This window comes from Lissotriton vulgaris, chromosome 7 (assembly GCF_964263255.1).
Source record: "Lissotriton vulgaris chromosome 7, aLisVul1.2, whole genome shotgun sequence".
Taxonomy (NCBI): Eukaryota; Metazoa; Chordata; class Amphibia; order Caudata; family Salamandridae; genus Lissotriton; species Lissotriton vulgaris.
In genome coordinates, this window is record NC_141695.1 from 1,515,332,241 (window position 1) to 1,515,356,006 (window position 23,766).

Consider the following 23,766-nt stretch of genomic DNA (forward strand, 5'->3'; position numbering starts at 1 on the left):
ACCTTATAATTCGTTGTAATGGCATGCGTGGTAGTCCCATACTTTGTAAAGGCTGCATTGTAAAGGCAGTTGTGTTGTAACAGCTGTGTTGTAAAGGTAGTGTGTTGTAATGACTGTGTGTAATGTTTTTTTCCACTTTTTGGCACTATTTTCTCTTATTTCTTTCAAATTCATTATCTCCGGTTTTACTCATTGGATTTTTGTCACTTTGGTCTTGCTTTATTTATTAATTAAGACCTATGTTTCTAACTTCTGTGGAAACTTCTTGCATGGCATTTTTTACTGGTTTGGTGTTTGAGGTGTTGCCCAAATACTTTACACGTTGCGTCTTAAGTTAAGGCTGACTGCTCTGTGCCAAGCTACCAGAGGGTGAGCACAGAATACTTTTGAGTGTGTTTGTGACTTACCTTGACTAGGATTGTGGTTACTGTTTGACCACAGCTTATATCCCATTCATCCAGGAACACAATTTCAAACAAATGGCAAAAAAGTGAATGTTTGGAGTTTAAAAAAAATAATTCAAGTGCATGGTTTTATCTGGATTGGGACTTAACTATTTGGATTGTTGGATTACTCAGGACTCTTGGTAACAGGTTTTATGAAATATCACCAGTCAATATCAAGAGTCAAAGAAAGAAGATAAATACAGGTAAGAACGCAAACATTGATTTAAATTTGTAAAAATGTATTTAAAAAATGCCAATTGAATTTGAATATGTTGTCAAAACAAGCAAGAAATTTCAGAAAGTATTAGTTGTTTTCGCAGTGTAAGATGAATGCAATTTTGTCTAGGTCGTCTGAAGCTCCCATATATTGAAATTGATGGATGTTTGAAAATAGTCATTCAGACATTTCTTTACTTTTTTTTTATACACAAGGGTTCAAATTACCTGCCAATGATTGTGCCATTCTCATATCCTGGAAACTTTGTTTTACAAAAATTCCATGAAATGATATAGGTTATAGGTGAGTTTTTCCTATAGACTTAATGAACAAATTATGCCAACCCTTCATGCCATTTTTTGTTTTTGCGCCTTCCTCTAAACAGGTTACGTAACAGTTCCACCAGTCAATGAGAAACCTTGGCTTCCTTCTGTGACACAACCTGCTTAGATGGCCAATCCAAGTGTTTTTGCAAAAATGTAGGAGTGGAGCCAATTTTTTAAAATTTTGGTTAAAGTAGGCAGACTAAATAATTGATGTGTAGAATCCATCTACATACTCAAGAGGTACAAAACACTAAGATATTAGTTATTTAAATTCATAGCTGTTTACTGTTTGACATGTATTCCTCAGCTAAGGACTTTTTTGAACTTTTTGCCAATATGCCTGGGAAAAGTGATAAATCATCCTTGAAGTTGTGTGTTAGGATACCGTTTTATAATTGAAGGAAAAATTTGGAATTAGAAGTCAATTATAATTTTCCCAGGACTTTTATTCAATGTTTTGGATTTCATTACTGATAAAAATTCAGTGCAAGTTGAGGACTGCTTGTCAGGGAGCAAACTATATACTAATGGTATTGTAGTGTTGTTAATGTTGGCATGAATAATGTAAATGGGGGTGAATGGATGGGGAGTTGACTTAAAAGTACCATCCATTACCCAAATATCATTATCGTCCAAGGTTACTAAATTATGGACTCTACTAAAGCTTTGTAATAATTTCAGAGGGTTCTCATTATCATACAATAGGGAAGGTTCATAAGCAAAAGATACAGTAATTTTGGGGGGATGTTAATACCAGAGTATGATTGTGGGGCTGTTATTGGAGAATACTCACCTGTTTTTGTCTTTGAATCTTTCTCCCTAAATTTGGTATTGTGGGCATACTACTGACAACATGCATGGGGGTGTTTTGGACCACCTCCCTCAACCATGGGCCACATGGTTCATTGGAGGTGGCTGCTAATATTTTGATTTGTTGAATGTTTTCTCAAACTTCAGTCTCCATTGCAGAGGCTGAGTGGTTATAGTCTGTGCTTCTTTCCACAGTGTCACCAAGCACAACTGCTCAGCCTTTGCCAAGGGATAAAAAAACTCAACACACCTCCAATGACTCCTCAGTTAATCTCTCCTTACAATAAATGAAGCCACCATCCTTTATAGCCTATTGCCACATCTGGATGGAATGTAGCTTGCTTCCTTTGAATTTCCCATGCTTCAGTGATCTGTTGAGAAAAAGACAAAACAAATATATGAGTGTAAGGTAACAATGCTGTCTTTTAATTTTGTTGAGGTTCATCTGGCTGCTAAAAATAAATAAATGAATGGTTCATTCATGAATTCTATTCAGAGAAAAAATGTTTAGTTATCCTGTTGAAAAAGAGAGAAAATAGTGTTAGGGTTGTGCTCCGTGAAAAGAACAATGTTTTCTTTGGTATTTTATTTTTATTGAAAAAACATTTATCTGAAGATTTATTTTTTATTCTCATGTGGTCCAAGAATTTCTTGGTGGATTTGCTTAAATTAGACATGTATTCAGTGCTGTTGTTGTTTGTTGAATATCTATTTAAGGTTAGAGAGAAAACGTAAAACATTTTCTGATTTTCATGTATATAGTTATTTTTATTTACTGTTTTTTCTTTTAATTACTTACTTTTCTACTCCTGATTTCGTTTCTAAGGAGGTCTTCAATTTGTAGTGTCTGCTATTGGGTCACTGGAATTCATCCCTTTTCAGAAGATGTCTAATGATTTAGTTCGAAGGACAAGAAAAAAAAAGGTGAGTACTTGGCAGAGTTTTAAAATAGTAATTTTGCCCTCTGAGACACTGTGCAGCATCTTCCCTCACATAAGAACTTGGCGGAGTTATAATAGTAACTTTGATTCATCGGACACTGTCCATCACCTCCCCTGAGGTAAGTGCTTGGTGGAGTTAGAATTGCAATTTTGCACGCTACGACACTGTCCAGCACCTTCCCTGAGGTAACTTGGTAGAGTTAGAATAGTCATTTTCCCCCAGACAATGCCCAGCACCTTCCCTGAGGTAAGTACTTGGTTGATTTAGAATAGTAATTTTGCCCCCCTCCCCCAGAAACTATCCATCACTTTCCCTGAGGGACATACTTGGCGGAGTTAGAATAGTGATTTTGCACCCTAAGACACTGTCCAGCACCATTCCTGAGGTAACTTGGTGGAGTTAAAATAGTCATTTTTCCCAGACAATGCCCAGCACCTTTCCTGAGGTAAGTACTTGGTTGATTTAGAATAGTAATTTTGCCCCCCTCCCCCAGAAACTATCCATCACTTTCCGAGAGGTACATACTTGGTGGAGTTAGAACAGCAATTTTGCACCCTAAGACACTCTCCAGCACCATTCCGGAGGTAACTTGGTGGAGTTAGAATAGCAACTTTGCCCCAAGACACTGTCCACCACCTTCCATGAGGTGTGTACTTAGTGGAGTTAGAATAGTTATTTTGATCACCAGCCACTGTCAAGCACCTTCCCCGAGGTAAGTACTTGGCGGAGTTATAATAGTCATGTTGCCCCCTCAGACACTGTAGAGCACCTTACCTGGGGTAAGTACTTGGCAGAGTTAGAATAGTAACTTTGCCCCAGACACTGTTCAGTCCTCGATCTGAGTAGGCCCTACATAATATTTTAATTAAATGTTGTACACTGTGGTAATACTTGAAAATCTACAGACATGTTGGAGATAACCTTGACATGGTCTGAAAAATTAAAGACATTTATGTATAATTATTTGTGTCTGTGATAGCATTAGTAGTTTATTTATTTATTTATTTAATGGTTTTATAAAGCGCGTAGTAACTCAAAGAGCATCCCAGCGCTGACCTGTTTCTCCAAGGGTTCAGCCGTCTGATGAAATTATGTCTGCGGGAAAAGGAGGGTCTTTAGGGTTTTTCTGAACTGGAGGTAGTTCGGTTCTGTCCTGAGTCTTCGTGGTAGATGGTTCCAATGTTTGGCCGTGTGAACCGAGAAGCGACGGCCACCGGTCTTGGCTTTTCTGACTCTAGGGACTACGATAAGATTTTCTACGCTAGACCGGAAGTCTCTCTCCGCTTTGTATGGGATTAGGAGTTCTTTGAGAAGAGGGGGGCCGTTATTGTTGAGGGTCTTATGGGCCAGACAGAGGGCCTTGAAGACGACTCTTTCTCTGATTGGGAGCCAGTGGAGGGATTTAAGAGCCGGCCTGGCGGAGGATCTTCCTGGTGTGCCCGTGAGTAGGCGGGCGGCGGCGTTTTGGACTTTTTGCAGCGAGTTCAGGGTGGCTTCAGGGGCTCCCAGGTAGATGGCGTTACAGTAGTCTAATCTTGCCAGGATTAGACCCTGAATGAGGAGCCTCCTTGCGGTATCGGGGAGCAGGGGGAAGATCTTCCTGCAGGCTCTGAGTAGCCCAAAACATGTCCCTGCCGTTCTTTTAGCCTGGGTTTTGAAGCTCATGTCCTTCTCGATCCACACACCAAGGCTCTTGACCTCTTCCTTGGGTGCGGGAGGGTCACCTAGGCAGCTGGGCCAAAGGTGAGGTGGCAGAGATGGCCCCTTGTGGCCCATCAAGAGGATCTCAGTCTTGGACCCGTTCAGTTTCAGTGAGGAGAGATTCATCCATTGGTGGACTTCGGAGAGGCAGCTGTGGAGATCGGATGGGGTGTGGTGGGGGTGTGAAAGGGTTACGACCAGCTGAGTGTCATCGGCGTAGTTGATAACTGACACGCCGAAAGAGCTGACTCTCTTCTCCAGTGGGGCCATGTACACGTTGAATAACGTAGGGCTCAGGGATGAGCCCTGCGGTAGTCCGCACCGGAGGGGGATGGTGGATGAGCAGCTGGCGTTTTCCCGCACCTGGAAGGAGCGTCCTGATAAGAAGGATTCTAGCCATTTCAAGGCCGTACCCTTTAGTCCGATCTCTCCCAGTCGGTGGATTAGGGTGGGATGGTCTACAGTGTTGAAGGCCGCACTGAGATCCAGGAGGATCACTGCCACTGATCCTCCTGTGTCCAGAATGCTTCTGGCCTTCTCCACCGCTGCCAGGAGGGCGATGTCCATGCCCTGACCTGGACGGAACCCTGTCTGGGAGACCGCTAAGAGGTTGTTGCTTTCTAGGTAAAGCGATAATTGCTTGTTTACCAGCTTCTCTGCGATCTTGCTGTTTCCAGGGAGAAGGGATATGGGCCTATAGTTGGCGAAGTCCTGCGGGTCTAAGGAGGGTTTTTTTAATAGACCTTTGACTGCTGCAGCTTTCCAGCTGGGGGGGACTATGCCCTCCGAGAGAGAGGAGTTGATCAGGGCCGTGAGGGGAGGGATGATGGTGCTCGACACTTTTTTTAGGAAGCGGAGGGGTGCAGGGTCGAGGGGGGAGCCGCTTTTGATTGAGGCCAGCGTTGCTCCTACTTCTTCCGTTGTTACGGGGCCGAAAGCATCCAGGGAGGGTTGGGGGTGGGCTGACAGCAGAGGGAGATTGGTGGTGGTGGTGGTGAGATCCTGCTCTGTGTGGGCCTGTTCGGGGGGGGGTATGGTAAGAAGAATTTTTGAATCTTCTCGTCAAAGAAGGTGGCTAAGTTGTTACATTTAATTTCAGCTTCTTTGGGATCGAGGGGTTTAAGTGGGGGGTTAGGGGCGTGGAGGAGTTCTTTAAGAACTGAATAGGTTTCATGGGCCGAGCAGGCAGCGTTTTTAATTCTATTCTCGTAGAAGCTAGTTTTGGTGATGCGAAGCTCTTTTTTGTAGGATTTTACAGAGGTACGGAATGATTCTTTTTGTTCCTCTGTTTTTTCCTTCCTCCAGATACGTTTATTCCTTTTGCAAGCCTTACGCAGAAGGTTGAGTTCCGGGGTATACCAGGGTGAGGGATTAACTCTCTTAGTATGTTTCAGAGAGTGGGTTTTAGGCAGAATGGCGTCGAGCGATTGGGTAATCCAGGTGCTGAATTCTTTGTCCCCTGCTAAGGTGTCGTGGGGGGGTGGGGAACGTTTTCCCTGAGTTTGGCTGCCCAAACATCTGGTTCCAGTTTCTGCCATCGTCTGGTATACGTTCTGGTTTTGGGAGGTGGAGGGGGCGGGGTGATGATGTCCCATACTAGGGGGACCAAAAAGTGGTCCGTCCAGGGAAGGGGGATATGGTCAAGGGTTCTCAGATTGGGGATGTTGGAGAGAATAGGATCAAGCAGTTGCCCTCTTTCATGAGTGGCCTGTGGGTTTTTAAGGTCAAGGCCCATTGAGGTGAAATCCTGGAGTAGTTCACTGGCCTGCTTGTCATCCGGGTCCAGGAAATGTACATTCAGGTCTCCTAATAGTAGGTAGTTAGTGGTGGACGTACATTTAATGGAAGTCTGGTCAATAATTTTGTTCGGAAAGTCTTCTAGATTGCCTGGCGGACGATATACCAGCGTTCCTGATAGCGAGGTAACTGGGGAGATTTGTATTGTATAGTGGCAGCTTTCGTATCCCTTGATGTTACCATCAGATGTTCTACAGGTGAGGGTGTCTTTAAGAATTATCGCTAGTCCACCTCCCCTTCCCTCTGGTCTGTTCAGTGAGCACATGACGTACCCGGGGGGGAGTGCTAGAACGATGTCTGGGCCACTACTGGGGGTGAGCCAGGTTTCTGTTAGAAACAGAATGTCTAAGGCATTGTTTGTGATTAAGAGGTTCACTTCGTGTGAGTGTTTCACGAGTGACCTGCAGTTTAGTAGGCCTAGGTGCAAGCCCTTGGGTGCCGTGTTCTGATTGGCGTGGTCGCAGAAGTCACAACCGGAGAATTGGGTATCTCCATTCAGAATGCGTGAGCAGGAGGGTTGTTTGTTGGGGTTTAAGGCTAATAAGTCCGCGCGAGTGTAAGTGCGGTCGTTACGGGCTGTAAAGGGCAGAGTGGCTGGGCCCGGACGGGCCCAGACGGGCATTATAATGCCTGTATACGTTGATGGCATTGTTGGAACTCTTGACTCTCCTGGTCTCTGTGGTGCATGTAGTCACGGCAGAGGCAGGGCACCAATGACGACAAAATGGTGGACAGCTGTTATTGTATGTTTTTAGGGGGTATTAAATGGTTAAAAATAAAATAAGCATTAGAAAGTACATTTTATTTTAAATTGTAACTAAATATATTTTTTTTATCTGTGAAAATTAAACCGATTTTGACCTCCTTCTCAGTATGTGCAGCCATCTTGGTTGGGGACAAGGGTCTCTGCATATTTAAAAATAAAAGAAATACAGATGTTTATATGGTTACACAAGTAAAATATTCTATAAAATGTATCTGCCATGTTGACATGTGTTCTTTTTTTAATTGGAGTGTGGGGAACAATTCTTTAAACTCCTGATAAATGTAGCGTTGTGTTGTGTTGTGTTGTGATCTAATACTGTTTTGCAATCTTGTGTTGTGTGCTATTCCTTTGCATTCAGCTGTGTGGGAATATTATGTTGGAAACATTTGCATAAGCTTGACATGCACTGCATCAATTTATGCTGCAATGCCTTGTGTTGTGTTCAGTTACGTGCATATGCACAACGCACAAGTGTTATTCATAACAATGTTTAAAAAAAACAAATATTTCATCCAATAACTATTTCTTTTCTACTAAATTAAATTTTAATTGTTTTACCCATATTTATTAGCATATTATTATATGTGTTTTAAAATGTTGCGTGGTAATGATATGCATGGTAATAGTACTAATAATGTACCTCTATGCATGTTCGTGGTAAAGACATGCATGGTAAAGATGTGCATGGTAATGGTCTATGCGTGCTAAAGACTGTGTGGTAAATTAATTTGTGGTAAAGGCATAAATGGTTACAGCAATAATAATGTTTATTTTCTTATTTAGGAGAGGATCTGAGTGCGATAATGAAATAGTCCATCCAACTGCTCAGAAAACCTGGCTGACTCATAAAGGTAAATCGGATTGTCTTTTGGCACATGAATAAAGAGGAAAGTTGTAGTAGGCAGGACGGTCCTTTGTGTCATAGAATTTGAGCATGTTTGTATAGGGCATTATAAAATTAAGGATGAGACCTCTTTGCCTTGTAATGGCTTACTCTCTCATCCATGTATTTTCCTTTCTGTGCCCACTATAAATTCTTGTGTCATTTGTAACATTATATTTACTCCAGATCTTGTTTCTGTGTGTTTTGTTTTACATAAAGCAACTATGAAATTAAATAAATCATTAACGGATTTGCTGCGAATGCACCAAACCTGAACCAGTATGCATGCTTGTCGGACAAGCTGGCTATGGAGTTACTGGAATGTCGATCAGTATTGCATTAACTTGAATAATCTTAAATACTGTCAGAAACCAGGGATCCTTTTGTTGTTTGTTACAGTAGAAAGAGGCAGAACTCTACCTGTGTGCTTAGTTCAAAGAACATGCCCAGAGTTTTTTTCCAAGTGGTTCTTGGTGCTTTTATTAGTGCTACAGCAAGTGCACCTATTTAATGCACTCCGGTGTAATGGTTGCACTGGCATAATATTAACAGTTCTTTGCTCCATTGACATTTAGTACTGCCTCTGCCTGCAAGATTGTGAAACTTGCCTACACCCTTTCACATATTTACTCATTCAACCATCACTTATCACTTACTCCAGTCAACCAAGGGTTGTATGACGGAACCTCGTACGCCTAAACCACGCGTGGCTTTACAACTCAGTCAATATCATGGATGCATTGTTACCAACATTTTCTTTAGTATTCAAGTCATTAAAACGACTTGCGTTAGGGAAGTGCTGGACTTTGGAATAGTATAAATAACTATTTGAACTGCAGTCGGTGTATCAGTAGGGAAAATGTTGGATTTAAAATCCAACACCAGTCCAACACTGCGTTCCCTAAAGCAAGTGGCGGTCATGGTAATGACTGCGTTGTAAACACACTGTGTGGTAAAGGATGTTTCCCGTAACTAAGTACTCACTCACACCTTCATAATCTCTGCACTCTATCACAAATGTTTCCATCAATGCTAATCTCTCCAATCGTTTACACTTTCTTGTCTTTATACACACACCATTACTCAAAACCAGACAAATAAAACTTGATTCTGCAGAGGCTCTTTCAATTTGGGCAGCACTTTTGTCTGTTTGTTATAATTTATGAAAAACGCATTCTAGTATTGTCTTCAGCAAGCAGTATGCATGGCAACGCAGGGGCGACTATCTTCCTTTGTTTTTGTAACAAAGTATAACAAAAGTCCAAGATGGTCGCCGACGCATCCACACTCATGTGCACACATATGTTGGCAGTGTGAGCGCCTTGCTAAAGATTCATACAATGCCACCTCTAAGTTTCCAGCTGAAAATGTATTCTACCCCCTAAACATGCATGGTGATATTGCTCTGCAACTGACCTCTGGCCTTCTGTATTGTAATTTTAAAACGTACCGCACAATGGTCAGTCCAGCAGAGAGGGAGAAGATCTCCCATCCCCAGATCTCCATGATGGACAAAAATACAATTTATGGTATGTCCTGCCATATAAGTGGATGAGTTCACCAATTGTCTGAAATCAAAGTCCTTCATAAGTTCAATAAACCTAGTAGAGTCCATGCAATCAGTGTGCTCCAGGTGAAAATGTAGGTATCCAAGAATGGTACAACTGGGGCAGGCAATACAGAGTTCCAATTCTGGGCCCATGTCACGATTAACTTTGTACGTAAGCCAGGGGGGGCGATAGATCAAATGCCCAGAGAACGTGGAATTATTATTAACTTTAATTCTGGAGGGTGCCATTTCAAAAAAATATCAATTGAGCCGAACATGTAGGGTATACTTTAAAGAATCTTTAAAAATCATGGCCAGCCCTCCTCCTGAGCACAGGGTCCATTAAGCCTACCAATAGCATAATCTGGAGTTACGGCTGCTACAAGATCAGGACCAGAATCTTCTCTCGCACAGGTCTCTGTAATAAACAAACAGTCTAATTCTTGGGACAGAATCAACTTATGAATTTGATGATGTGCTTAACCATGGACCAAGCATTAATTAAGGCACAGAAGATTACCTTTAAACAGGTGATTCACTTGCCTTTGCCACTTTCTTTGAAGTTAGGTGTGGGGGATCCAACATCCAACGTTAACACAGTGTTGGTTGCAATGCGTTCAATGCCCCACCGGAGTGTAGACAGGGTTAAAGATATCGCACTCTCCCCACCCAATTTTTGAACTCCAGCCCATGAGCTTGGTGTGTGAATATTGATCGATCTTACCCTCCAGATAAAAATCGGGAAGCATTCCTGGCCCCAGGCGGTGTCCAGGCGGAGTCAGGCTTTTCATTGGCGTGCCTTTTATCTCCCACAATGCCCATAACAAAAAAAAACTAGATTGCTCCCTCGATCCAAACTGTGGCATGAGATATATGGCTGATGGAAGGAGGCAGATATGTAACTGGGGGCTCTGACAGGCACCGCAGGATGAGGGAGAATGAACCAAGTGCAAACAAGGCATGATAAGAAAATGTACAAATTGAGGATTCCCACAGAAGGCAGCAGTAGAGTGAGGATTAAAACCCCCCACCCATAAATATTTTTTTTCCCGAAAACAACAGTTAGAGGGCATGGCTTGGGAAGCCATCATGGCGGACGCAGCTTTAGCGAGCTTCGCACGTCCACCTCTTTAATCCAACATAATCCTCTAATTACCAAATCAGTGCACCCATCCAACGACGAGAGAACTGTCTCTGCCTTAGTGTATCCGGAGTGAGGCGGAGATGCGGCTGTGAGCGGCCGCGGGAGCTGTCTGGGAGGCTGCGTGGATCGGGCCTGGCGCTGCGGGCACCATGGGCCTCTATGGGATGCCGTAAGCAACTAGACCAGGGCCTTCCTCAAGGTGAGGAGCCGGGAGGAACAGGAGGGGCCAAGGCGAGCGTTGCGGGTGTATCTCCTTCCCAACCTGCAGGACGTTTTCCCTGCTGCTGGGGCTCTGGTTGCGGGGAGCCTCGTGGGCAGGCCCGATCATGGTTGGGACCGTTGGGTTAGTCTGCTCTGGAGCCCGGTTGGTGGGGGATGGCTGATTGGGTCACGGGCACCAGGGGCACAGGGGTGGAACTCCTGGTGAGGCCTCCCAGGAGGCATTTCTGTGCTTCTCCCAGGGTACAGTGCCAGGGAGCCGGCCGGCGGCCGGCGGTGCTCCTGCTGTCAGGGGCGGCGCCTGGGGTCCTGCGTCTCTACCTCGGCCTGCTTGCAGCATCGTGTATGCCGCCTGTACATTGATCCCTTCTGTGGCACTAGAGACATGTGCGCCACCCTCTTGGACCCCCTGCGGGCACTTCACTATTGCTATGTGGCAAAGAGAATATCATTGGCACCGCCAGGCGGTTTGGGGCAGACGACGCACAGTACGACATTCAATCAACAGTGGACCCACTGAGTGCCCTATTTTTGCGCGTCGAAGGAGGATTGCTTTGCGGAGCTGGGGCTGCTGGGGGGGAGTGGCAGGCTGGTGGTCCGGCGTGGTAGGTCCCACTAGAGGAGCCTACTTGGTTCTCTGCTGTGGGTTGCGGAGGCGGCTGGGCTAGGACTGGTGCGGTTTGTGACCTTACAGTGAGGATTTCCGTGAGGACTGGCCGTTGCGCTTTCTCAGGTGCCCCCTAAGTGTTGGAATGGTGCGGCAGGGATCCTGTGACCAGCCAAATCCTAACCAGAGTCTCTCTGTCGTGGCTGTGACGAGAGTTTGCAATGGGGAAAGATAAGCCCAATGCCTTGAGCTAGAAACAGAGTACCATGGACCAATATGCAACGTCTGCGAGTGGCACTTCCCCATCTGGCCCAATCCTGGACTATGAAGCTTTGTTGGCGGTCATCACTGAGGCAAGAGACATGCTGGAGGTCAAGATCTGCGCAGCGGGCACATAAGTCTCCTTCTTACGTCAGAAACTGAAAAAAGCTGTGGATCGGATCGCTAAAGCTGAGACGAGAGTGCCCATGGTAGAAGACAATGTTACAACCCTCCAGCAGCGTGTCATTAAATTCACGGCTATATCTCAAGAACTAGCCACTCGGGCGGAGGACGCAGATGGCAGCGCACTGCGCAATAACTTGCGCTCTGTAGGTTTTCCGGAAGGCTGCAATGGTAACTCTATGAACTGCTTCCTTACCTTGTGGCTCAAGGATCTGCTGCTTGCCGAACTGCTCTCCACGTGCTTCGTAGTTCAGAGAGCTCATCGGGCGCTCACTAGGAGGCTGCCTCTTGGTTAAAGGCTCGGAGGACAGTTATCGCCAGGCTAAACAATTATGCGGACTGAGATACAGTGTTGCAGTTTGCTCGATCGCACAGAGATCAACTAATCTTCGACTCAAAGCCCATAATGATCTTCCCAGACTATACCTGCTTGGTAAAGCAGCAGTGGCAATCCTTCACAGCAGCAAAAAAGTGTCTATGAGATTTGAATATCTCCTACATGCTGCTAAATCCGGCCAGGGTTTGGGTGGTGAATAATTCTAAGACATACTTCTTTGACTCATCTGAAGCGGTCTGTGCTAGGTCTGACAAGCGGATGCATTTGAAACCTCATTCCCCACCATCATTGCAATCTGACTCCTCCAGAAGCTCACAAAAACATAGACCACGTAAAACGAAATCCAAGCCACCATACTGTTCTGGTTCGACACAACGATCATCCGGCCCTGAGCGCGTGCCTTGATTACTTTACGCTAGCATGTTCACATATAGATTGCAGTTGACTTGGAGCAGTTCAACACAAACCAGTCTATCCGGCACTGGGTAGAGGTAGACGCGTTCCACTAACGTTGAACTGACCGGGACACGTGTACCCCAATGTTAAAGTTCCACATACTGTTGGGATCCAATGGAGGGAGGGTTCTGGGCTCCACTGCAGGATCCTTGGCCGTTCTCTACCGCAACAGTTGCTCTGATTTCCTGGGGGTATCGGGGGAATGGGGATGGGTAGGAAGGGTGTTTTTCTGGGTTAGAGTTTCATAGTTTTCTATTTCTTCACACACGCAGACACATGTCCCACTCTCCACTGGCAGGCTAGTCTATCTGGTTCCTATACCTAACATATGGTCGCCCCCAGCCAGTAACATCCCACCTGACTGAATTAACATAGGGCTGCTTAATATAATAAAGCGAGGAGCCATTCTCAGACAGGCCAAACGTTTTGGAGCTGATATCCTTCTTTTGCAGGAGACTTACCTTTTGGGTATTAATGCCGCATGCCTGGCCCAGTTTGGGTATCAACAGGTGTACCATGCAGGATTCACCAGGGGTTCTCTGAAGACTGCCCGGAGACACCGACGGAAAGAGCGGTGCTCCTTTTACCTGCGCTGCAGCCAGGTGGGGTGAAGCCTCTCAACCAACATATATGGTATACGGTTGAGTACGCCTGGGACACCCAGGTGATATTTTTTCATTATTTTTTCATTAATTTTCAATCATTATTTATAAAGCAGTAGTGTATTTCCAACTAGGTCCTGAAGAATGCATTAGAAACTCTTTTCTTGTGAATGCAGAAACATGTCGACCACTATAAAGTGCGGTTATTATTTAAAACCTGCACCCACACCTGCCTTTTAATCTTAGGGATTGGGGGATATTAATAAAATTCTTTCTCCACCCAATTCACCTAATTTTACTATTACTCCTCACTTTTCACTTTAACCACCATACACTGCTTTTTTCATTAGCCACTAACATTCCTTTCTGTTCTGCCCTCATATCACATCTCGGTCACGGTAACAACTTACTGGCCGTTACGTCTCCTGGGTAAGGAGAACCCAAATGATGACAACAAGGGCGGTACAGTGTGGCTTCTGATGGGAACAATATTTTTCTCCACATACTCTTGAGCTTTGACTTGGCCTGCAATTACCTACTCTCTCTCACTGATGCTGTTCTGCATGTTTTGGTATAGTGGTCCTTTTGTTTGACTTACTGACTTATTCCCAGACCCCCAGATATTAACTGTTGTTGTATATTCTCGGGGATCAGCCATTCTGATTCACCGCTGTGTTCCGTACCTTCACATTAAACACTAGGTAGATCCTGGAGGCCGGTATGTCCTTTTGACGGGTACACTCCATGGGAAGCCACTGAACTTGGGTACTATCTATACAACCCAGCCTCTGGGAACACATTTGTAGACAACATCACTTTGCTGTGGGTCGAACTTCCAGAGGGCCTATCTCTTCTGGGAGGAGACTGAAACACCATGGCACCCCCTGATAGGAGCCGTGGAACTGGTGTAGGTTCTTCAGCCCAGACTTCTAAATTGTCGTTGCTTGCTGGGACGTTGGGATGGGCAGATTTATGGCGAAAATACCATCCCGCTGAGACTGGCTAGATGTATATGTCCATGGTCCATTGGTCTATGTCCCGCCGAGATTATTTATTTGCACCACAAACCTAGATGCATAGGTTTTCCCAGGTCTCCCACTTTCCCAGAGGGTTGTCAGATCATTCCCCAGTCAGGGTGACACACCACTTGCACGTTCAGAGGGCCTCCTTTCGGTGGCAAATGTCCCCATGGCAACTCAGAGACCCTGACTACTAAGAGTGTTTGACTGATGCACTTCAAGAGTATCTCACCCTGAACATTGACTCAGCACCAACTAAGGAGCCCAAGTAGGCATGCAAGGCTACTCTCTGTGGGGTGGATATTAGATACAGGACAAATGACAAGCGTAAGAGCTCTGCCAGAGGACAGAGCTGGAGGATAAATGTACATTTCTCGAAGCGCAATACAAATCAGACCCGAGTCCTAACCTTTATCGTAATCTCTCTCTCACGCAACAACGGCTACACCAACACCTTACTTACGAGGCTAAGGATATATGGTTGGCACCTCAACACCGAATATTCAAGTGGGGGACAAATCGAGCAAAATAGTACATCGACTCTGTCAGGCAGGTAACACCCCTGCTGTGGTTCCATCCATTAGAGGTAGTGACAGTGTTTTACATTCATCCCCCGCAGCGCTGGTTACCAAATTTGCACATTACTTTGCAACACTAGACATACAGAGGGACCATTTCTCGGAGGACCTCATAGTAGAATTCCTTCATGATATTCCTCCCCGGAGATTGACGGATCAAATGCAGGATCACTTGGATTCCTCCATCATGATAGATGACTTAACGGCGGCGCTATCTGCGGGCCCCGGGTCCCAACAGGTTCCTCATGGAATTTCTCCGCTCTCATATGTCTATGTTAGGTCCACACATGCTGGACAAAATACATGAGGCCCTTGACAGGCAATTTTCACCCCGGGACTGGGGTCAGGCGGAGATAGTTCTCTTTTTAAAACCAGGCCGTCCTCCAGAAGGGCCATCCTCCTACCGCCCTATTTACCTAACTAATTTTGAACCCAAACTCCTGGGGAAGGTCTTAGAAGATTGCCTGCGGACCTGCATTCAAGAGCTGGTCCACTTGGATCAATCCGGCTTTATGCCACATCGAGCCACCCGCCAAAATATTTGCTGGGTTCATAACGCTATGGCGTTGGCTCCTGAGCTGGGACGTCCCGCTGCCATACTCCTTGCAGATATAGATAAGGCCTTTGATTCCTTGAGCTGGGAGTCTCTTTTCCAGCTCCTGAAGGCTAGTAATTTTGGATTGCGTTTCTGGGAATACGTACGCCTGCTGTATACTAAACCTATGGCTTCAGTCCGTGTAGCCGGTCAGTGTTCTCACCCTTTCTCCATTGGTAACGGCACACATCAGAGTTGCCCCTTGTCTCTGCTCCCATTGCCTTGGCAGTAGTACCCCAGGCGATATGGGTTTGCTGTGATCCGGTGCTCCCGGTTTTCAACGGTCCCAACTAACAATTAGATCGTATAGCATTATATGCTGACAATGTTTTATTTTTCATTACCAACCCATGGATATCAGGCCCCCGTATTTTACAGATTCGTCGAGTCTTTGGTCAGACCTCCGGCCTCCATACCAACCCTTCCAAATCTGTGTTATTCCCAGTTTGTGGGCAGCTGGGTAGAGGTACATGGGCGTCTGAGCTTAGGTATGCTACGGGTGGCTTTCAATATTTGGGGGTATATGTTTCGCCTTGCCCCAAGACATCCTGGATGAGAAAAATCAATCCCCTTCTTGTTCGGCTTTGGGAAGAGACCTCTATATGGTCTTCCCTATCTCTCTCGCTGTATGGATCTTCAGCAATTATTTTAGTGGTTTCTATCCCCAGTGTGCTGTATCGATTCACAAATGTTCCGTATTATATCCCGAGGTCCTGGTTCGCGCAGATAAATACTATACTTAATAAATTCCTCTGGGGCGGAGGGGCGGTAAGAGTGGCCCTGCAGACATGCATACAATCTACATACTGTGGAGGCATTGCTGATGCCAAAGTTTACTCATATTACGCCGCCATCTCCTGGTCATAAATGACTGGTGGTACAATACGGCTACAGACCCGGTGTATGCCCTAGAACACGCGGTAATGGGAGAGACTACTCTCCTGCGGTTGCTATATGGCACGCAGAAACTTGATTCTCTGCCCCACGCCAGTAGAACGACGATTCAGTAGTGGAGATATAAGGTACGACAGATGGGATGGAGGGGTCGCCTGACCCAGGCTACGCCATTAATGCAGGGTAACAACCTGCGCCAGGTGAGAGCTTTGAGGGGATTCCTCCAGTGGAATCTCATTGGCATCTGAACTTTAGGAGATGTCATGCGAGGCACAACATTAAAATCTTTCCAGCAACTCCAATTCTATAAATATCTCTAGTTTCGCCACGCGCTCACTCCAGCGAATCAACACCTAGATGACCTCCTTGAATTTCACCCACTGGAAGGCCGCCTACATATGGGGGACCTGGGCACTCACAAAATAAGGCAGGTCTATCAAACACTTACTACACATGCCACCACGACCCTGCATTGAACTAGGAAGGCATGGCAGGATGAGATCCCTGAACTGACTGATGATGATTGGACAGAAGCTATCGCCAGTCGTAGGGGTGCTACATAGGACAATTTGGACATAGGGTACACTATACATGCCTTCGCCTTTGGAAAATGGGAGTTATAGCTTCCCCACTGTGCCTACGCTGTGACAGGGAAGAGGGGGTCAAATGTTCACACGGTGTGGAGCTGCCCGGCAATATAGCGCTTCTGGTGCAAGGTTCGGACTTGCCTTAAGGAGTAATGGGACATCCCGCCGGATTCTCGACTGTTCCTTCTTCATAGCACTGAAGATATAGGGGGGAACTGGTAAGAGCAACACTTACTTTTCTTAGCGCTCCCGATTGCCAAGCAGGATATCGCTCAGCTTTAGAAAGGAACTTCCCCGCTGACAATAGGGAAATGGGGCGGGCGTCTGACACTTGCATTGGGGCAGAAATGGCAGTCTTCCAAGCACGGGGATGCCCACAAAAGCACAGGAAAATGTTGTCTAGATAGGCTACCTATCGGGGTATAGATCTTCTCCCCCCTTCCCTCGGAAAAACCCTAAGTATCTGCTCCTATTGGTTGTTAATGGCCATTTCATATGATATTATGTCTGACTTTTATTCTCACCGTGCAGATGTTGTAAATAATAGCCTACAATGCTGGGGGGTGGGACAGTCAGCTTGAAGTTTTGGTTTTATATATGTTCTATTCACAAAGTGTATCTTACAGGTATCCCAAATTGTGTAACATGATATCATCTTGCATGCAATTGCTATATGTCGGATACTCACATGCAAGGTACCTTGAAAATTCAATAAAACATGTTTTCAACAAAAAAAAAACAACAACAGACCCAGAACAGGATAATATTTTATAAATACCCCCTCACACGGTGTAGAAGCTCTTGATGAAGCAAGCATCTGCACACCTATTATTCCCCACAATGCACATTATAAAAAGAAGCTAGAGTGCTCCCTCGCTCCTCGCTGTTGTCCGAGAAATATGGCCCAAGGAAGGAGACAGCGATGTCTCTGCTGGCTAAAACAGGCACCACAGGACGAAGAAGAGGAATCCAGAATAAACAAGTGCAAACAAGGCAAGGTAAGACTATTCATTCCCAAAGATAACAGCAGTCGAGTGAAGATTAAATGACCCCACCCACAATTAAAAAAAAGTTTAAAACAACAGTTAGACCCAGATCAGGATATTTCTAAAATAGGCTCTCACACAGTGTAGAAGCTCTTGATTTATAATGTCAAAGACCCACTGATCGAGGTGATTTTTACCCACTGGGACAGAAACCACTGTAGTTTTCCCCCCAACAGGTTTTGTGTTTATGGGGGGGGGGGGGGGTAGAAGGAGGGGGGAGTCAATAGTAGCCCCGGGGAGAGGTCTACAACATTTTCTGTCTCTGAAAAGAGGTGGATGCCTCAAGAGAGGTGGTCTAGTAACCTCCACTGTACTGAGACAAATGAAAGGAATCACAGATAGAAGGTATTTGTAATGCACCCATGGCTTTTGCGGTATCAGTGTCCTTCTTTATCTTCTTGAGCGTCTGGTCAACCTGCGGTCTGAAGAGGTGCTCCCCATCGAACTTCAGTTGGAGCAGGTGCTGCTGGACTTTCGGTTTGAATCTGGAAACATGCAGCCTGGCATGTTGGCAGAAAAGGACGCTTGATATTATCCTGCAGGCTGCAGTGTCACTGGCATTGAGGGCACACTGAATATTGGTGTTAGAGATAAGGTTGCCGCTTGGCACAAGCCCCTATTTTTGTACTGGTCCAGGAGGTGCGGAATAAGATCCTCCATTTCATTCCAATGCAACCTCTTGGACCAGGAAAGTAAACTGACAGAATTGGCGCTACACCAATGTGTCACAGACTAGGCAGCGACCTATTTAGCTTCTACATTTATTTTCTTACTATCCTTGTCTGGAGGTTGTACATCGCCTGTGCCCTGGGCATTGACACGCTTGTAGGTGGTATGGGTAACAAAGTCATCCGGTGGAAGTTGTCTGATACTGGTCAGAGGGGCGACCATTTATTGCTTATTGAACATGGGGGTAATAACCGAGGCTTTTACATGCTCCCTAAAGATGTCAGGAGCAGGCTTAAGCATTCCCTTAAGAATAGGGAGGTACTGCATGGAGTGATGGGTGGAAGAGAGTCTTCAGCAAGAAATCATTATCCTCTGGTAGAGTATGCATCTCAACCTTATGGTATTTGGCCGACCTATGGAGGGCCGCATGGTAGGAGGTGATGTCATCAGGCAGGGAAGGATTTGCACGGTACAGGTGGGGATTAGTATCCCCAGGTGAGTCAAAGTTATAAACATTTCACAAGTTGTCTTGAGGGTGTGGGCCTAAAGGTGTGCCTTAAAGACCATGAGGAGATCCTTGATTGTCTCATCCAATCCTAGAGTGTGGTAACCACTGAAAAGAGTCAGAAGAGGGGTCAGGAAGTGGTGGAGTGGAGAAGGTGTCAACGGAGGAGTAGGGGAATGGTGAGGTGGAGGTAGACGAGGCACGGGGTGATGAACTGGTGCCTCTTGCCCAACACCATGGAACCTTGAGCATTGGCTCTTCTGATGGGTTGAGGGCCTTCTCAAAGGCCAGCTTTCATTTTGTAGGAGTGGGATCTTTGGATTTTGGAGGAGGCTGAGCAAGGATCCAACCAGTCTGTAGGTGGATGAGGATCCCTGCTAAGGGGCTCCGAGCTCACCCTGAAGGTGAGGGAGGATGGGCTGACCTTAATCTTCAGAGGCGGAAGAGGAATGCGCTCTGGTGCTGAAAATAGTCTGGTGGAACTGGGGAGGATTTCAGCTCCGAGGATTTTGAGTCTGAAGATGGCTTTGAGGGTATCTTTGAAGCCAGTGCCAAAAGGGCAGTCAAAGATGAATGGCGTGCATCTGGGACCTGCTTTAGTGCCAGGAGCTGCGTAGGTGCTGAGCCCAATGCATGTTGACATTGCCAATTATGGCCTTCTAGCAGTGGTAGACTGCAAGCCTCCTGCGGGCTTCTGGACTCGAAGCTGGACCCCTTTGAATGTGGCACTCGCCCACAGTACCGGGAATTTGTAGGAAGGGGGACGGTCCTACGGCTGGCATCTTCGATGGATGATGATAGAGAGCTAGAGCTCTCTTCTAAAGAGAAGACCGACCCTCTGAGGCTGAAGTCCCTGGTTACGGCTCGACTTTGTCGTCCTGATCACCGAAGACATCGAGAGTGTGTCACTGATGATACGACATGGAGATGGATGGGAGGTGTTGAGTTAGACAGTAGCTCATGGTCTTCCTATTATGGAATGCGAGTCAAGTAGTACAGCAGGCCTCGCAGTGCTCCAGAGACAGAGTTTAGACACCTGGGGCCACATTAAACATGGGGCACATTTTCCTTCATTGTGCTGGGTGCACCTTTTAAAAGATGCACCCAGCACAATAAAGGACAATGCGCCGTATCATGATGAATGCCCTGCCCTCAGGGCAGCTACAAACTCTTGCTGCCTTGGGGGCAGCGCATCCATGTGAAGAACAGAGCAGCTGCTTTGATGGCACTTCGTGTTTTCACAGTGCAGGGTGCAATCCAACTGCATTTTTAAAGGGGAATAGAGATCCCCTTGCAGGCGGATGTAGTCAGTGATTTGCAAGGGGATGTCTCGGGCTCCATAGGACCCCTTTCCCCTCTCCAGAGGGCTGCTCTCAGGGAACACACTGACAGTGGGCCACCTTTTAGATAGCGCACTACAAGTGCACCTCCTGAAAGCTTCTTTGCCTCTGTGCCACGTCTGCAATACGGCGCAGGCGCAGAGACAAAGGGATCCTCTTATTGCATGGGGCACACCCCCATGGAAATGAGGGAATGTCCGTTGAAGATAGCGCTGGCCCTTTATCTGCATCAGCCCTATTGGTATTACAGAAGAGGCCGCACAAGCGTCCGCGGACCCTTCTGTAATAACAAAGTGCCCTGGGCGCACACAAAGAGGGCGCAAAAACCTGCTTTGCCACCGGGGCACTTTGTGTAATACGGGCCCCAATGGAGGTCTAACCATGGATACCCAGAGCAACACTTCAGGCAGTTTCGAAATGGAGTCCCTTCCTTTACGAATGAAATATTTCTGCTCATCAAAGTGCAGAGAAATGCCGAGGAGGCTTAAGCCCCAAAAGGGGCATAGAAAAATCTCTTTTGTGAAACCAAACGAGGGTGTGCAACATTTCTAGACTAAGGGAAGACATGACAATTGTTACACTAATGCATCAAAAGGATCCAAACTGGCCCGTGACACCACCACAAGACGATTAACTGGAGCTTGGTGAGAACACGTCTGAACCAGACTGCGAAAAAAAAAAAAATCTAAAAATAGTACGAATGCCCATGTGCATTACTAGCAATAGATTGAGTCACTAGACCTCGTGAGAAGAAGACTTCTTCGGAAAAATAACAAGTTGCACAAGCCCAACACTAGATGGCAGAAATATGCAGAGCATGCGTATCTACAGCAACAAATAAAATAGTTTTCCCACGTTTTTTAAATCTTTTATAATGTTTCCCTTTTCCCTTTAAGGGAAAGTGGGCTGCATTGAAAAAAACAGCAATCATAGACATGGTGGTCTGCTGTCCCCAGCAGGCCACCATTACTGTGATGACAGCAAATTGTAGTGGGTTGCAATTTGTAACCTACCTCATTAACACTTATGAGGCAGGTTGAATCGAGTCCCACTGCGATTTGACATTTTCCGAACCGACCTATTAGTACCTAGGTCAGTTCACAAAAATACCTTTGAATTTGCTAAAAGTCATTGCGCAAATCGTGTCTACTATTAAACAATATATAATGTATTTAGATCTAGCCTATAGATACACACATCTTGACCCTGATTTTGGAGTACATCCTCCATTTACCTTTCAGCTAATTAGATCGTATCTGTCCTATAAGCATCACAAGATGTCATTTTAAGCTTTACAACTTTTGTATGGATATCTTTCTGAATAAATTTCTCAGTGGGAGAATGAGTCAACTGTAAAATTATATCAGAAACCAATATTGGAGTTCTACCCTCAGATAAGGAGTGAAACTTATGTAGACTGACATACTTCAAAATAGTCTACAAAGAGATATTTTTAGGCAGTAACTTGAGAATGAGGTAGGCTAGGATTCAGAAGAGATTTTCAAGTACTGCTTACTTGTGCATCTGCTCGTGAGTAAAGGGGTAATGCCTTGTGGCTATATGGATATTCCGCCACCATGACTATGTTCATTTAATGCAGAGGTGTGGTTGCAAAGGTGCCTGTCATGGTGGCAGCCCATCTTGTTGAGGAGCTGTGAGGGGGTAATAGTGTTTTGGGCTGCATATAAAGTGTTTTGGTGCTCTGATTAGTTGTGTATAAACACTCATATAGACATAGTTGTGTCTTGGAGTTGGATCTCTGAAGTAGAGTGAAATTGCGTCCTTCATGATATGCGTTTTCAGCCTAAAGAAGTCATCATGATGTTTCATCAGGATGCATATCAACGTATGCCATGTCCACTTCTAGGGGAGATCCCCATAAACAATCTAGGGGTTTCAACTTTGTGCCAAAGGATTTTAAAATACAGTATGTCATTCTATTAAAGATGATATGTGTGAAAAGAGAAAAAACAGGAAGCATGAGGGAATGCTGTTTGACCTGCAACATGTGATGTTTTTGGGTTAAGGGCCTACCTTTTGCCTGTCTTCCTGTCGTGAGCGATGTGTGAGATCAATGATGCTCTGCAGAGAGAGGCTATGTACTTGTTTCACTTCACAACACAGTTGTCTTTGTCCTCTTGGAACTCCAGTGTCAGCTCTCTTTTCAGCCTCTTGTGTCACCAAGAACAGACCTTTGCAGACTGGATCAACAACTTCTTTGGATGTTTCTGAAAAAGTAAGGTGTCATAAAATGAAAGTTGAGGGGCCTGCGTGGCTGAATTGTACATTTCGTAACCTCTGGAATGGTAGAGAAGCTGTGCTAGCTCGAGTGGAACCAGCATATAACATGCACTGGCCCCGCCCATTCTGTCTCCCAGGGGGGCCCACAGCTGTACAAACACTAAGACATAGAGGCGGCTAACCAATGCATCCACATCCTCACTCACATAATACCTCTGCTATTCCAGTTAACGGAGTGGTGCTAGAAGAAGTCTCCAGGAAATTAAACTGCACACCTCTCACTGACCTGAAGTGCCTTTTTGTCTGGGTGTCACAACGGACTGTGACCGGCCACAGCTCTTCTGCAATCTATGAGCCAGCATCTCTTCACTCTGAGTGGACAATTACCTTTGCAAGCGGTGCTACTAGCCTGCAATTTCAGGCCCAGGTTTGATTTTAGTCGGGGGTATGTTGGTGGCCGCATGAAGCCCGCAAGCTCTTGGTGTGACATAATTGCTGAATCGTCCAATCCTCCATCATCACTGCATGATACAATCCTCGCTCCATCCATCCGATCACCTTTGTGCTTCTTTTGTGATGCTTTGACTTCAGAAGGTGGACCAAGAATCTTTATCTTGGTGACAGAACCAGTGTTTTTTAGCAATCGATCTGAAGGTCTTTGCTCTTTACTGAGCTGGGGCTTCACTTCAGTGGGGCCATGCTGCAGGTGCTTGGTCGTGGAATGTGGAAGAGGTTTTGTAGAGCAATTATTTGCAAAGTCATCCAGCTGCACACTTGCAGTAGCCCCCCGGGTGGAGCATAACTCTGTGTGGTTGGCAATTGCTTCCAGAACTCCAATGCCTTTGAGAAAGTGCCTCTCTAGTAGCTGCAGTGATGTGTCTGCCTTTTCTAGCAGGGTGGTTGATTCCTGCAGGCTTGATATGAAGTGCTCCTGTGGAAGGACGGAAGAATCCAGTGGAGGTTCTTTGGCTATACCTGGTGAGGATCTGCTGGTGTCCGTATTCTAAAAAAAAAGATACAAAATTAACTAAGGCAATTCCATTAAA

General features: G+C 45.7%; 1 protein-coding gene across 1 annotated transcript in view; it reads right to left on the reverse strand.

Moving 5' to 3' along the window:
• The window catches only part of LOC147705912 (inactive serine/threonine-protein kinase TEX14-like), a 722,788-nt gene that overhangs the window by 183,633 nt on the left and 515,389 nt on the right, over positions 1-23,766 (reverse strand). The window contains exons 14-15 of the mRNA XM_086929575.1: positions 23,108-23,723; positions 22,514-22,707 (exon numbers count right to left, since the gene is read on the reverse strand). Of these exons, the coding sequence (XP_086785701.1) occupies positions 22,514-22,707; positions 23,108-23,723 (810 nt within the window). The remainder of the gene's footprint in view (positions 1-22,513; positions 22,708-23,107; positions 23,724-23,766) is intronic.